Here is a 15,740-nt window from a genome sequence, read left to right on the forward strand (position 1 = left end):
AGAGCAACAGTTTTGGGCCGGTAAAAGCCCAAATGTCTAGACATGTGAGAGTAGCTGAAGAGTACAGCATACAGCCCACAAAACTATTACAATATCATATACATTGCATTTGATTATTGACAACTACTGTAACTTGTGTTTCGTGTAAACAAGAAAGTTGATTGTAGAACAAAGAAACGGTCACTTTAAACTAAAACGTTGTGCCATCTTTTGCGAGGAATCACATGATCAAGAATTCAAGATCACCGCAGTCCACATAGCTTCAATTCTTAACAATTGACTTGGGCGGCGAAAAATTTGGCTGCACAAGCAGCAGGGGGGGGGGGGGGGGGGTAGGCAGAATAGAATAAATAAAAACACCATAACACGTGTACAGTTACGAGTTACTGTTAGAATTTTTCTTTCAGGCTTTGAGCTTCGTAGCATCACAGGAAACCATCAAAATCTTCGAAATTCATCAGTCATCGCCATACTTTTCCTTCTTTAGCAGAAAGGGATAGTCTTCTTTGAAACAAGAAATAACAACCCATGAATACGCATCAGGCGATCAGCATACAGAATACACTCCCTGATGATATTGCCCTCAAAATAGCTTCATCGCTACAGGTACTTTCTACTTATCCTATGGTAGTAGCTATCTATTACCCTTTTGTTTTCTTTCTTTTTCCCCCACTTGTTTCTTAATTTTGACTTAAATCGTTCTATGAGAAGTGGGTTTTGAAAAAGCTCTAATCTTTCTCTCAGGTTTCTGATGTGTGTTCATTAGGCAGTTGTTCAAGGTTTTGGAGGGAGTTGTGCGGGTCTGACTATGTGTGGGAGGCTCTATGCAAGGACAGGTGGCCTGGACATTTTGTGGATGAAAAATCTTCTGCTTCGCAGAGTCAATCCCATGAGGTTGATCAAGAAATGGATTCCAATTCAAAGGTCCTTTGTTCAATTACAGAATTTTATGTTTCAATTTGTGTTTGGCCTGAATAATGATGAATTTAGATTTTTCAGGTTCGCAGATGGCTGCATTATTGTTTCAAGTATTAGCTTCATCTTCTTGTTGAACTGTTCTACTTGATGGTGAATTTTTCATTTAACGAAATCTCCCTTATTCAGTCCATATTTTAATTCTTGTACTTGAAGTGATACGGTGGAAGTTTTGTCTTTTTGAGATACAGTGAATTGGTAATGAAATGCTTAGTTGTTTCCTAATAGATTAGGAATTTCTCCTTCAAAGTTAGGTTGTCATTTTGTGAATTATGACATTTTGGGATTCATGAACCAGACAAAGTAATTGACCAATTGTTATCATAATAGGCGTGTTACTTCAAGTGTTACTATCTTGATAAGGGCACCACTGATCCCTGAGTTATATATATATATATATATTAGTTTCACCAGATTCTTATTTCATTTTAGGGATGGAGGTGTTTGTACATAAGCAAGCACAGTGAGATGTCTGGAAAAGCAGACTTGGTAACAAATTTTGTGGAAAGAGCTTTAGCTTATGAATCAATTGAGGTTGGGAATTACTTGAAAGCGATAGAATTGCTGAATTCACTGCATTTTGGATTCAAAGATGTTCAGATATTCTTACTCAAACCAAAGCTCAATGTGCTGCTTAACTTGGTCGGCTTGCACTACTGTGTCGTCTGGCTTGGCATTCCGGTAACTTGTTCTACTACTCAAACGGATGCATTTGATGTTTATTTGCTTTAGATTTCACTAATAATCAGCAAGATACCGGAAAAAAATGTCTTGACTTGCTATAAGTGGTTTTATGGTTTTTGTCCTTCGCAACATGTGTATGCAATTTGACCCAATCAAATAGTAGTCAAATATCTTTTAGGGATGTGGTGAATCCTTAATGTTTTGTAGATTCTGCGTTTATGATTAAATTCTTTTAGCATTTCGAAGCCTGTTAATTTTATGGTCCCATGAGCAATGGCCTTCAACTGCTTCTCTTGTTTAGTTTCCTGCAAATATTCTTTTGTACCATACCAGTGATTGCCATCGTCGAGTTCTATACATTTTGGGCAAAGTTGCATGAATCAAGTTGGTGGATTTGATTCTTGTTCTGTAATTCTCTTCCGGGCACTACTATAAGAAGAAGTTCATAAGCATGTTTATATCCTATTGACGGGCTTGCTGACTTGGTGGAATGATGGGTTGGATCTCCCTGTGAATGTAGCTAGTTTCATATGTGATTATAAGAAATTAATGAAAAATCACGATTAAGAGTTGTTGCTGAAATATTTTCTGCTGCCTTATAGGCTGACTACGTCATAGAAGCACTTAACAGCAGCCGGATCTCAGAAAGGCAGGTGTGCGTCCAGTGGTGGAAGCTTGGCAGATGGTTTTATGGATTCCGTTTGCGGGATGAAGTACATTCCCGTAACGTCTCTCTACGAGATCTACCTGCATCTAACGAAGAAGTACTTGGAGTTCTTCATCGTGGTGCCATTCACGAAGTTATTCGTGTTCAAATTTCTGCTGCTAAGCCCTGTGGGTCATCCTGGTCTCACCAAGTTGCTTAAGTGTGCGAAACTGAAAGCTTCAATAGTTCAACTATGTAAATACATCTGTGGGGGTGTTCTTGGATTTGTATATCTTGCAAGAGAATCAGATGTGAGGAGGCATTAATGTATCTATATGTAATGTTGGCCTGTAAATAGGTCTTTGTACTGCTTTAAATCTATGTTACTCAGTTATTCACATGTGCAATTTGATTCTATCCATTGTTCCTCAGTTGCCAGAATACCACAGTTGATCTAACAAAGATTCTTGATATTTTCTTTGTTATTGTTGGAAAACAAATGTCAACATCTTGAAGGAATACAGATGGAAATTGAAGTCTTCCTCAAGTTTCACTGAACAGATGTTCACCCTCAAATTAAATTGAAAGTAGAAAATAAGTACAGATTTATACTGCAAAGCTATGATCAATAATGTTGATGTTTAAACTTGTTCACTGCTCAGCCACAGTAAACTGCAGGAACTCATCGGCTTGATTTTTCATATCCCTGCATGTTGAGGCACAGAGAAAGTCATTATCAACATTAGCGCAAGGGAAATCGACAAGTTGAGTCTTGAAACCATAAACAAGAACTAAGATCTCACAGCTTCCAGAGCAGAAGAATACTGATAGCCTTACTAAAAATAACTTCTCGAACACTGCACTTTTCCTCATAAGTCCACACATCGACCCCTTCAGAAAACTCGACGAATTAGCATGATTTATCCTTGTTTTTTTTCAATACATTGGAAGATAGGTTAGAATAAATGTATCACCAATGCACAGGAACTAGTCAAAGAAACACTACAAACAACAAAAACCTCCAATAGTCTCAAGTCTCAACAGTATCAGCAGGAGAGTGACAAAGCCATCTAAACTTATCCATATAAGTTCGATAGAAGGTAAAAACTGAAGCATAAAGAAGGGAGCAGGAGTTGTACCAAATTGGAAGTCTATCTGCAAGGAGGGCACCGATATATGTATGTAACACGGTGCCTTGGTGGTGAAGTGCAAACAACTATCAGCATAACTGCGAGAAAAATCACCACTAAGAATCCTGTTATGTCCAGTCCTCCATCGTCTGATTCACAGCAAATCTTCCCCATGGCAGGCACAGGATACACAACAACTGTTGAATAACAGAGGAGGTGAAGCTTGTATATGCTTGGGAGACAGTATTTTAATGGACAAATGTCTTGGTCAATCACATTTATTAATTTTATGTGGTTGCTTAAAAATAGTCTAATTAAGTAACCAGACAAATATATGTATAAGTAGCATATGTTTCAGAAAATGATAAATGGTAGTGTACTGATGACAACAAAACCTACCTAATCATCTTAGCCTATCTTAGCATCTTGTTTTCTATAGTTTACTAATTCAGTTCAACTCTTTTGGCCATTGTAAGAATTACTTGTAAGGGAGCTCTTTCTTTCTTTTTATTTGTGGGGTGGGGGACAGCTTTAGTAGTTATGAAATTGAAATATGAACAGAGCCAAAGTCATCTTTGTATTGAGTAAAGATTCTTTTTTATGTGGCCTGTTTGTTCTCGGTACATGCTCCTCTAAATAGATCTCTTTTTCTTCCCCAAAACCATTTTTGGAATGTAGATTAACTAGGAGTTGGTTCTTCCAACGCCATTTTCTTCATTTTTTTCCTGTATCCTTGCCAAGAAAATTCTAGGTAGGAACTATCAGAATCGGCATTTCAAAAGAATGCCCTGGCGATCCTTCCGTTGACTCCTTTGCTTTGACAGACTCAAATAAAGATCGAGTGGATAACAAAATGATGACAATAGGAAAACCAAGAATTAGCATCATCAGTTCAAATTCTCGTTCACATAATATAATGCTAAGAGAACATGCCGCAGACAACTTAGTCATTCTACAAAGAGACATATATTAGCTTTCTGACAAGGAACACAAGCGCCAGTTGAAAAGTAAAGGCTCGTTCAGACTTAAAAAGGCAAAACTAATAGCCTTAATGGTGCAATAATCAGGCTGCTCTGTATACAGTTTGGTTGATATGGTAATGTTCCTTTAATCGAACTTACAGTTGAAGGAGAAGCAAGTTATAGCATATACAAAACCTTGAAAGACTCGTGGTCCAAAAAAAATGTTGGAGAAATATAAGCTCTTTTCTCTCTCAAACAATTGATAGTTTCCAAGCTCCGATATTGTATGTAGATTCCGCAATGCTGTCGCTTCTATGTAGATATAGCAGAAGCGCAGCATAGCACTATATTTCATATCATCTTTCTGCCTTATTTAAAACATAACTCTTATCTGTCCGGTAATCCTTCTTCGAAGGCTTTGACTTTCGTGGAGCACCGACACCAGCAGGGTCAACCAATGGGCCAGACCATGTCTGAATAGGTTCTTTGGAATAAGAGAAGTTCATGGAACTGAACGGGACATCAGGAGGATCAAAGGCTGCATCAATGTGATGTGGAGAGCCCAATGTATAACCAAGCCCTCCATCCTCATGTGGAGGAGGAAATTTTTCACTTTTGCTCTTTGCATTTGCATGGTTGATTAGACGACGTCTCTGTTTCAAGGAGTTACATGAAGTTGCAATAAATTTTGTAGATAGATACGGTATGAGTATCATACAGCATGAAACTTGCATAACATCAATACTGACTAAACAAAAATTATTAAAAAACTAAACTCTGGTCCTTGTGAATGGTCATAAACTCCACAGCATTGTCATATTAAGCATATCAGTATTTATCTTTTTATATATCTTTCTCCTATCCAGTACAAATAATAAAGGAAACAATAGTTTCAAATTGAAGATCTTCTATTAAATTCAGCATGCAAAGTAATAATTCAAAAAAAATAAAATGGTCCCTAATCAAAAATGTAAAGGCTCTGACATTTGAATGGGCAACCTAAGTTTGGTTTTAGTTACCAGGGTCAAAGCTAATGTAGGTTTGTATTCTGAAGATAGTATGTGATCCCAAAGTGATGACACACACACACACACACACACACACACACACAAAAAAAAAAAAAAAGCAGATAACTGGTTCTAAAAGACATACATCAAGATTGGCTCGCAGCTCAGCATTGGCTTCAGGGCCAGGCATTGGCTTCATTGCTCGCTCACGTGTCCGTGTTTTCTTCACACCAGCTTGCCTTTTACCAGTGTTTCTCAACCTGCCATTTTGAAATAAGGACACAATTAATTTCACTATTCATCCAGTAACAATGGCAAGACATGACACAAAATCATGCATTTATTTGCAAACACGTACATGCACATCATATCATTACATCACAATGGAAGACATCAATAATGGAGGTAAAATAATAAAATGTGACTCCCATAAGTTCACCTTCTGGCTTCTTCATCCCTACGCTTAGCATCCATCTCCTTACTCGGTGGATACTTTGGAAGGCTGGAAGGATCACAGGCATAAGGCTTGGTTGTGAAGAACTGCAACAGAGAACAGAATTGAATGCTATTAGAGCTTACTATATAGAAAAGGTAGGCGGCAATTATACAAAGATTACTCCGAAGGAAAACAGAAGGCCAGAGAGAGGAGAGATGCAATCATAGAGGGTCTTATCATAGACATCGGAAGAACTGTCCTTTTCATATACGGAGAGGGTTTGCTACATAGATATACCACTTTCTAAACCTGTTCTGAAAGAATTGCTATTTTCTTTCTTTTTATCATGTTAGTTTTGCAAACATGAATTTGTTTGTCCGTGTGTGTCTGAGTTTGAGAGAGAGAGACAGAGAGAGAGAGAGATTACTTCACTTGTTAAAGCAGCTGTAGCAGTTTGACGCTCAGCCGGATCAATTGCAAGTAGAGTCTCAATTAAAGGCAAGGATGACAGTGGGAAATCCTTAAATGCCTCTGCTATACGCCTTTTGTATGCTTGTTGTGGCTTGAATATTGTTGCATGAGGCAGCTTTGACTTTTTCCAATATTCTTCAGATGGGGAACCACATAACTTAAAAATCCTGTGCAGTTGTTCCACCTAAGCACAAGTAATATGTAACTAATCCAGTATGATATCAGGTGCTTGCATATATACTTTTTTTAACTCTAAATTCAAACATTCAACAATAAGAAGCCTGTCAAATTTACTCAAAAGCTTATCTAGAAGGCCATATATAACTACTACAGTAGACTCAGGAATTGCACCATACTTTAGTCAATGTTTGCAGTAGACAATGAAGACAAAAATGTCCAACACATCAAAGCAAAGAAGCACCTTTTAAAGTCAAGTGATGAGATGCACGTATGCAATCATTAGACCTAGCACTATCCAAGAAAATGTGAAAGCTCATACATAACAAAATCAGGCAAGTTTCAACTTTCAGGTAATGATACCATGAGAACATTATCATGATCAATCTTTCACTCATTCCACATAGTCACTAAACTACTGATTAAGGGAGTGTATTATCCTTATCAGTAATTTCAGACAGATATCTAGACATGTTACGTTCAACTATGTTTATACTGAATACATGATCATTTTGATTTGAGTGCAGCCATTGACCAAATATAGTCGAGTAAGCAATTATAGAAAGATTATGTTACTTCTCACTTACTCATATATAAAATATGCACTTGGACCACAAAAAAATGATCATGAAGAGTCTGAATCCAACAGCTACAACATATACCTCTGTTCGCCCAGTCATAATGGGCTTCCCAGCAAATAACTCAGCTAAAATGCACCCAGCACTCCACAAGTCCACGCCTACACCATAGTCAGTGGCACCGAGAAGCAGCTCAGGTGGTCTATACCACAGAGTAACCACACGATTAGTCATGGGCTGCTTGTTATTAGGGTCAAAGAAGGACGCCAATCCAAAATCAGCAATCTTAAGAACTCCTCCATCATCAATTAGGAGATTGGAACCTTTTATATCACGATGCAATACGTTGCGTTTGTGGCAGTGTTCAAGGCCAGACAACAGCTGACGTACATAGCATTTAACCTATTATATCAATCACCAAATGAAAGAATTCAGAAAAATCCTTGAAGAAATATTCAAATATAATCTCAACTGAGGAAACCGAAAACGCAGAGTCCCCACCTGAGGCTCTGTAAACTTTATGCCAGGGCTCGAAGAAAGGCCGGCCAAGTCATGCTCCATATAATCAAACACTAGATACAAACTACATGACATCCTTGATGTCACTAAACCTTGTAATTTCACAACATTTGGATGATCCAAGCGGCGCAGAATCAAAATTTCCCGAGCCATAAACCTCACACTCTCAGGCTCTAAGTTATCAAATCTAACTTTCTTCAACGCAACAATCTTCCCCGTTTCAGTATCTCTAGCTTTATACACATTACTATAGGTACCTTGCCCAATCTAATCAAAAACCAAGAAAAAGAATTAGAAACAACAAGAAAGTTGAAACCCACCAGTAAACTAGTTAATCCTACAAAACAACCACAAGAACTAAAGAGATTCACTTGCCTTATCAAGCTTTTCGAATGTATCAGCCCGACGGGGAGTCCAGCCACTGAGAGCCTCACCTGCAACCGCCACGAGCCAAGAAGGCCATCCAGCAGCAACTTGCTCACCATGAACATGTTTAGGGGGGTTACTCAACCTGGGATTCAGCTTAGACCTCCTCTTCTCGTTTCTCGATTGCTTCACAATTCCGTCCTCCTCTTTCTTGTCCCCACCATTCTCAACTTCACCGCCACTATCACCCTCCTTATTTACTACTACCTTATCTCTCCTCCCTGAATTCAATGACACATCTCTGCCTCCAACCGTGCTTCCCTCCTTCCCAACTACAAAATCACCAGTAGGTGGCCCTGGCGACGAAATCTCTTTCCCAAAAGCACAACCCATCTCTTAATGAACCAACCCCTCATTTCTCACCACATAGCAAATTCTCGGCCCTCACCCAAAACCACCAAAATTTCACCGATTACTCAGTATCAATGAAAAGCGGCGTACAGAAAACTACAAGTATTTAGAGACCAAGGGAGTAAAATAATAAGCTTTACTCGATCCAACACATATAGTCAGAAGAATCCCAGATAAATTTGCATTCGAATAAATGGGAAGGGGTGTAATCAAAGTGAGTAAATGAGAGGGTTTTGATTGGAGAAAGCAAGAATCTTGAAGCACAACGGACCAAGAACCCTGGCTCTGGCTGGCTTTAGTGCCCAAGAAAGCAGGAGCAGCAATTATGATTTTCTCAAACCCCGCTTCTTATGGCGGTCAAAGTTGAGCTACATAAATTCATAAAGCAACGCCAATTATACATACAGCTAATTATTGGTGGCTTTCTTATTCTTTTTTTTTTAATTATTATTTTCGGCTTTCCTTTTGATTTAGTATGAAGAATAAGAAATATACATTTAATAAATTATACTATTAACTGCTTGTTAATCTATTTATAATTTAATCTTTTAAAATTTGTTGTTAACTGTTATATAAATATTGATCTTGCATGATTGGATAGAAAATAATTGTAGCACATTAGCATTATTATTATTCTTTTTGATGAATAATTGAAGCACATTAGCTTCGTTATTATATTATCGTCCAGCAAAATCAGCACCGTTTGGTTCAGTAAAACTTAGCATGTGCAGGGGCTTGCTAAATATTAATCTTTTAAGTTAAAAAAATATGAGTATTTTGTTTTCTTAAATTAATTATATTATAAATTTTAATTATGGACAATAAATATACGTCAATTATCAATATTATATATAATTAAACATTTATTACTATTATAATAAACCAACTACTACGAATACGAGCATCACATGAATAGATTGAATGGTACGCAGATGTTTATACTTGAATCCTCTTAGATATGAGAGCAAATGAACAGAAAATATAGAGGTAGGTATTTGGTTGATAAAATAACTTTATTGGACAAAAATGCTATTTATTAGCTATAGTGATCAAGTTAAAATACCAAGGCCTTCACAAGTGATACTTCGTCTATCATCAATACGCTCTATATACACACACCAATTGCTCCAGAGTATGTAGTTGATAGCAAAAGCTACTTAGAGACTCTCGAGGAACCGAGCGAAGCTGGGGTATTTTGGCTCCCATCCTAGTTCTGCACGAGTTTTCAAGTTGTTTAATTTCTTACCTAAAGGATCGGATGTTCCTGCGAGAATAAGAAATGTTACCAAGTAGCAATTCTAGGACAGGGAGTTTAAAATATCACATAGCAAGACAGATCGAAGACATTTACAGTTGACACAAGAGAGGTTTATCATAACGTAATGTACATTAGTAACACAAAAACTAAGATGCAAGCTCACCTGTAAAAGCCTCAAACTTCTTACTAAATTTTCCGCTCCTATTAACCAATTCCATCAGTCCCTGCCTGAGAGCGTATAAAATCAATCAAATTAGTAAAACTGACCAGAACGTTTTATGCCTAGGGATTCATCCACATATACATGTATATTTATTTAGTTGAACCGAGTAACCTGGATAGCGGGTGATTATCACAGCCAAGAAAGATCCTGCCACGAAGTTTCTTTTTTAAGATGGTAATTGAAAGTGATGCTGCATCCTGTAGAGATGAACAAACTATTGCATTATTTCAAATTACCACACATGAAGCAAAATATGAAATGATCACAAAAGAATCCTCTGATAGTAAAGCCTGGGACAAGGAGTTTAATTTATTTGACTAAGAGAGTAATGATGTTAGTAGCAAATATAGTAGCCAAGCATCACCTCATAATGGATTAGGTTGAGGATATGATCCGGCCGAATATCAAGAGTCCCTTTCTCCAACCAGTACGTATGGGCACCTCTATCTACTTTGTATTGCAAGTTAAGGAGGTCATAATATAACTGATTTCCAAACCAGAAACTTGATAGTCTAATAAACAATCCTGGTCAAAACTCAATAAGGATATGTAGAGTCCAGCTAGTCTAACAACACAACCACCAGCCTCCAGTGCTACTTTCTCTGCCTTGAGTAGATTATCTGTTCTGGGGCTCCTCCCAATTGGTACGACTGGAGTGTCCTATAGAGTAATTACGAATTAACAATGATCAGTAGCATAAGAAAAGAAATGTCAGATTGAAGAGAATATAACAATAACTTACAAGAATAGTGGTTTATACTTCAGATCTAATTAGCCAGATTTTGAACTGAGAACCATCTTTTAAGCTGTAAATATAACAACAGTGTTTCACACACAAAAAGGTGTCTCAGGCAGATGAGATACCTCATCACAAGATCCATTGTCACTGCAGTCATAGGGAGCCGAGCTTGAAGTAAATAGGAAGGAACCATCACCGTTCCAATTCAAAGTTGCTTCCCTGTTGAGGGCATTAACAAACAAATGTACTGGAACTGGACTTCTCTTAATTCATTGGTCAATTATATAAGGTAAACATGCACAGTTTATGAAGATGAAGGATTTCAGACAAGTAATAGAAATTGCAGTTAGCAGAGATCGAAGTTTCATAAATGAACAGCCAAGACGGATAAAATTTAAGCTATTCAACTCGTCAAGTAATTCATAAATTATTTTCAAGAATAGTAGTCAGCACCTTTCTGCCCACCAGATAATCAACTTGAAATAGTAGTTTTCATGGTAATTTGCTTTGTTATGTTCAAAACGGAGATGCATAAAAAGTTAACTGGTAGAATGATGAAATTCTTTTTAATGGGTTTTATGCATTCCTAGGTGAAGTTCAAAGTTGATGACAACTGTTATAGTGTTCTCTTCCAATCTGTTATGCACAGAACTTTGTTTGTTGTCCAAAACATCCAAGAAAATCATGGATGCTTCAAACAAGAAAGGGCCAAAAAGACATACGAAAACAACTTCACTGACAAAAGGAGACCAATTAAAGCCATAATTGACTTTCGCAAGGGTATTTTAGCTGTTGCTTTTCCAGAAGACAAACATGTGGATCTGCATATTGCTTAGCCAGCCAGCAAACAATGACATGCAAAGCAAATTATAAAATAAATGATCCTTTGCAGGGTTTATACAGGACATACATACTTATGCATACCTGACTTCACCAGGGTAATCTGGATTTCCATATGGAGGGGCACAGAAAATGACATACGGAAACTTATGAGTCAGTTGGGTTCCCTTCAGAGATGGACTGATCCCCATCTTTATTAATTCATCATGATGATCGCTTGTCAGCGTCTGCCCATGAATTTGGGACCCAGGATATTCCTGCTGGCAGTAAAATATTCAAATTGTTCAGCACTCAGTAAGGATATCCATTTTGGCATACACTGAGACACAGAATATAAATGCAAAGTCCATTAACAGAGCTTAAAGCTTGAAGGCATAACCATATAATGGATAATTTTTCATGCTGGGAACAGATCATTGAAGAATTTTTTATTTCCAAGAACAATGTTGATCCCTAGGCCTAAGAAACAACCAACTCCCTTTCATAGAACTATATTACAAAAGCCTCTTTCTATATCATCCATGACAAATTACATGTTCAAGAACTGACTCTATCCTCTAATACAGAGCAGATAAAGTTATTCGTGACACTTTTGTACAAAAATACCTCTCGCCATTTTTCAGCCACTATACGTCCCAGCACACCTGGCCCAACTATCAACAAGTCAGTAGCTCCAACAGTTCCAGCAGATGAAGCTTCCAGTTTGTTATCGGGAACCCCTTCTACATGTCAAGCACAGATATAAGGGGTTGGCTTAACGTTTTTATACCATAAGCGTGCAGTTGTACGGAAACAAAATATATCTACCAAATATTGATATGAAATCATATCCACGCAGCTATATGTACGGAATAAAGCTAACTCATATACAGCCTCATGTCGCATCTGGCAGCTGGAACATAAACTGATGGATGGAGCCAAAAAACGCATTGCTTGCTAGGCTTCATGAATTTTATACCGGATTCAAGTTGTGTTTGAGCATAGTTTGACTATATATGAGCTAAGCTTAGGTGACTCATAATCGAGCAAAATGCAGCCCCAGCTGAAGGATTTTGATATTTCGACATATTGTCACGAGTTAAAGCACAAGCCAACAATTAATGGTATTCAAACTTACTTTGTACTTTTACCAAACAACAATAAAATGAGCCTTTAACAATGAACCTTATCATAATTTGATTCATTCTTCAGCCTTATCACAAACGTGTATGCATATTAGCATAAATACCTATATTGACTGATCACATCCCTCATCATTTAAAAATCCATATAGATGCAAGCTTACTAATACGCGCTCACGATTTTTCGTCAAACCATCATGTACAATCAACCAAGCACCTAGACTCTTCAGCGAACATCATTCCGCATCAACATCCTCCCACAATATCCCATGTAAATTCAATTCCTACAGCCACCGAAACTACCAACAGCAAATAACAAGTTGAGAAGCCGAATGCAACACACTCCCAGGAAATTTAAATAATAAATATGATAATTGCGAACACAGACAAACACCAGCGAACTCGTTTGCATTCATGCTCGCGAAAGAGACAAGTAGAATACCGACGGTGGCGGAAGCGTTGACTTTCACCGCAACCGGAGTGGTCATCGGAAAGGACGGCGGAGAAGTATTTTGCACGGCGGAGGTGAACTTGAAGCTTCTGGAAAATGAAAGAGCAGTAGTAGTAATCAAAGAAAAAGGTGGATAGGAAAAGCTGAAAGAAGCAGAATTCCGCTTTTTCGGCTTTTGGGAACGCCCCACAAATTCAACACAGCTGCTAATGCATAAGTTGGTTGTAACGCTCATTTCCCAAAATCAGATGATGTGTGTGCGCGAGAGAGAGAGAGAGAGAGAGAGGATTACGTTGATTGGCTGTTGTCAATTGTGATTAACTGGAGGCGCTGGAACTGCAGAGAATGGAATTTGGTTGAGGAATAGAGAGCTGACACGCGGTAGTGGTGGGACCAGTGGTAGATTATCAGTGATGAATTTACACTGGTAAGGTGAGTTATTAAGAAGATTGAGGTACGTTAAACCTCATGCAAGCTGGATTTTCAATTCATTCTGTATTCCTGATTAGTTAGTATTTCACCTGCCGCCAAACACATACCAATTCCTCATTCACCCACAACTTCACCTACCTTAACAACCCAATCCCTCTTCTCATCTTAACTAATCTCTATTTTTATTAAGGAATTGAAAATGGGGATGAAGAAACCTAGAACAATAGGCTTCGTTTGGTTTTGTGTTTTCGCATTTTTTGAGATAAGATAAAACACGCTTAATGTTTGTTTTTGTATTTTTATACATTATCTGTGTGTTTTTATGTTTTTCAACTTTCTATATATAATATATACATTTATATATATACATAATATAAAACAGACATGATTTAACAATAGACAGTAATTTTTATCTCCCAAAAGTACAACGTTAAATATAAAATATTTATATATTAAAATATATATAAAAATATATGATTTGACAATGAACAGTAATTTTTGTCTCCCAAATCCCAATATCAAACCTACACCATTTATTTTAAAATATTTTAAATTTTTCCAAAATACAAATCCAAACATATCATCTATTTTCAACACACACTCACTTATCTCTATTTTTCTCTCTCTATTTCCAAAACATAAAACAAAACAACTAAAAGACAAATCCAAACATAATGGTAATGTCTAATTTGTCATTCCTTTTTCATACTCCCATATCGTTAGACATAGTCCACACCATTTATATATATATAAGAGGGTAAATTACAACCACCTTCTTTTAAGTTTGATATAATTACAAATACTTTATTATTTTTTGAAATTTATAAATACCTCCTGATTTTAATACGCGTATAACAATGAGCTATTTCGTTATATTTTCATTCAATTTTTATGATAAATTAACCAAAATGTCTTTTTATAAGTTATAATTCTATATATCTTTATAAACTAATATTCTCTATATATTATTTATTTTACTCATCTTCAATTACTTCTTTTTCAACAAGGATAAAATAGTAATATCTATTTTACCGTCTATGGGCCACATAATTATTTTTTATTTAAAGGAGGCATTAATAATTTTTCAAACAATAAATGAGTAATTATAATTATGTCAAATTTCAAGAGTGGTAGTTATAATTTACACTATATATAATGTTTAATACTTATGGGGAATTAATTTTATTAATAAATTGCACGTCGTTGTTGGTACAGTTGTAAATTTAGCGTACGTAAACATTTAATAATATTTAATGAAAATGTCAATTTTATGATATTTTCTTTTACATTATAATCCACATACTATATGTTTTTATTTAGTTTTTGCGTGAATAATAAAAATACGTGTGGGCTGATATTTTCGTGATTTCTTTTCATGTTTACGACCTTTTTCGCATTATCAAATATTATCAAATGTGTCCCCCAAAACAATTAGATTTTAGAAGCATAGTGATCATTATAGGCTTGCATGCCTAATAATGTAAAGTGGGACAACACTTGTTCCTTTCAAAGATAGTCAAAATGAAAAGGGATAATTGCACTCTCCCTTTTTTAAGTTTGTGTAATTACACATAAATTTTTTGTAATTTAAAAAATTACATTTAGTACTCTTGAAATTTACTTCTGTATAACAAATAAGGCTCTCAATTAGTTAAAAAAATTTATTACTGACTTATTGCAAGCCAAATATTATATTTTCAGACTAAATTACCAATATAATTGTGAAGATATACCTCATCACATGCATTAACGCGTGAAGGCGTATGAAGGTAATTTGGTTATAAAAAGATTCATTTGATCTGCAACAAGTCAGTAATAAGCCAATCGGGGGTAAATGTAAATTTTTTTTCTTATTTTTTTTTTTGTTAATACAGGCAAATTCAATATATTTTGACTAATAAAACAACTTATTTGTCAAAAAAAAAAAAAAAACACACATCAGCAATGCTAGGTATAATTTTTCAAACTATAAAAAATTTATATATAATTACACAAAACCTGAATGTAACATCCCAAAATAAAGTTATCTTTATTTTTTCTGCACCTAAAACAAAAACAAAAGGTCCATAAATTCTACAAAAGATACGATTTGAACAAAAAATCAATATTTAAAAACGATAGCTCCCCGACTACTCAAATGTGAATAAATTTAAAAAAATATATAAGAAAACAATGCAATCTACTAACTACATGTTAAATAAACTTTGCAGTATTTTTACTAATAATGAACGAAAAAATAAAAATTAAAAAAATTATTATTTTTCTTACTTTGAGTTTGGGGGATTAATTAAAACTAATGGTCTTAAATTAATTT

At 36.0% G+C, this 15,740-nt stretch overlaps 3 protein-coding genes across 6 annotated transcripts; 1 reads left to right on the top strand and 2 right to left on the bottom strand.

The window, feature by feature from the left end:
- The first annotated feature begins 320 nt into the window (after window positions 1–320).
- Window positions 321–2,736, top strand: LOC105171430 (F-box-like protein). Its single transcript, XM_011092547.3, has 4 exons — window positions 321–606; window positions 745–924; window positions 1,408–1,656; window positions 2,262–2,736. The coding sequence occupies exons 1-4, from the start codon at window positions 529–531 to the stop codon at window positions 2,523–2,525; spliced, it is 771 nt and encodes a 256-aa protein (XP_011090849.1). The 5' UTR covers window positions 321–528; the 3' UTR covers window positions 2,526–2,736.
- Window positions 2,737–2,754: 18 nt separating this feature from the next.
- Window positions 2,755–8,725, bottom strand: LOC105171431 (putative serine/threonine-protein kinase At1g54610). Its single transcript, XM_011092548.3, has 9 exons — window positions 7,961–8,725; window positions 7,568–7,852; window positions 7,151–7,468; window positions 6,268–6,495; window positions 5,844–5,944; window positions 5,550–5,664; window positions 3,445–5,050; window positions 3,109–3,196; window positions 2,755–3,011 (listed from the first exon to the last, which is right to left on the bottom strand). The coding sequence occupies exons 1-7, from the start codon at window positions 8,342–8,344 to the stop codon at window positions 4,754–4,756; spliced, it is 1,728 nt and encodes a 575-aa protein (XP_011090850.2). The 5' UTR covers window positions 8,345–8,725; the 3' UTR covers window positions 2,755–3,011; window positions 3,109–3,196; window positions 3,445–4,753.
- Window positions 8,726–9,356: 631 nt separating this feature from the next.
- On the bottom strand, window positions 9,357–13,313 carry LOC105171592 (uncharacterized). 4 transcript variants are annotated; one of them, XM_088885974.1, is made up of 9 exons: window positions 12,986–13,313; window positions 12,029–12,141; window positions 11,507–11,682; window positions 10,708–10,801; window positions 10,392–10,503; window positions 10,208–10,296; window positions 9,955–10,040; window positions 9,784–9,848; window positions 9,357–9,626 (listed from the first exon to the last, which is right to left on the bottom strand). In XM_088885974.1, the coding sequence occupies exons 1-9, from the start codon at window positions 13,227–13,229 to the stop codon at window positions 9,520–9,522; spliced, it is 1,086 nt and encodes a 361-aa protein (XP_088742100.1). In that variant the 5' UTR covers window positions 13,230–13,313; the 3' UTR covers window positions 9,357–9,519. The 4 variants fall into 4 exon arrangements, with proteins under 4 accessions (XP_088742100.1, XP_088742101.1, XP_088742098.1 ...); XM_088885975.1 differs by having other exon boundaries at window positions 11,507–11,679; window positions 12,986–13,311; XM_088885972.1 differs by having other exon boundaries at window positions 12,029–12,144; window positions 12,986–13,310.
- Between the last annotated feature and the right edge of the window lie 2,427 nt (window positions 13,314–15,740).

This window comes from Sesamum indicum, linkage group LG10, assembly GCF_026168435.1.
Source record: "Sesamum indicum cultivar Baizhima isolate 11 linkage group LG10, ASM2616843v1, whole genome shotgun sequence".
In the NCBI taxonomy this organism is placed as follows: Eukaryota; Viridiplantae; Streptophyta; class Magnoliopsida; order Lamiales; family Pedaliaceae; genus Sesamum; species Sesamum indicum.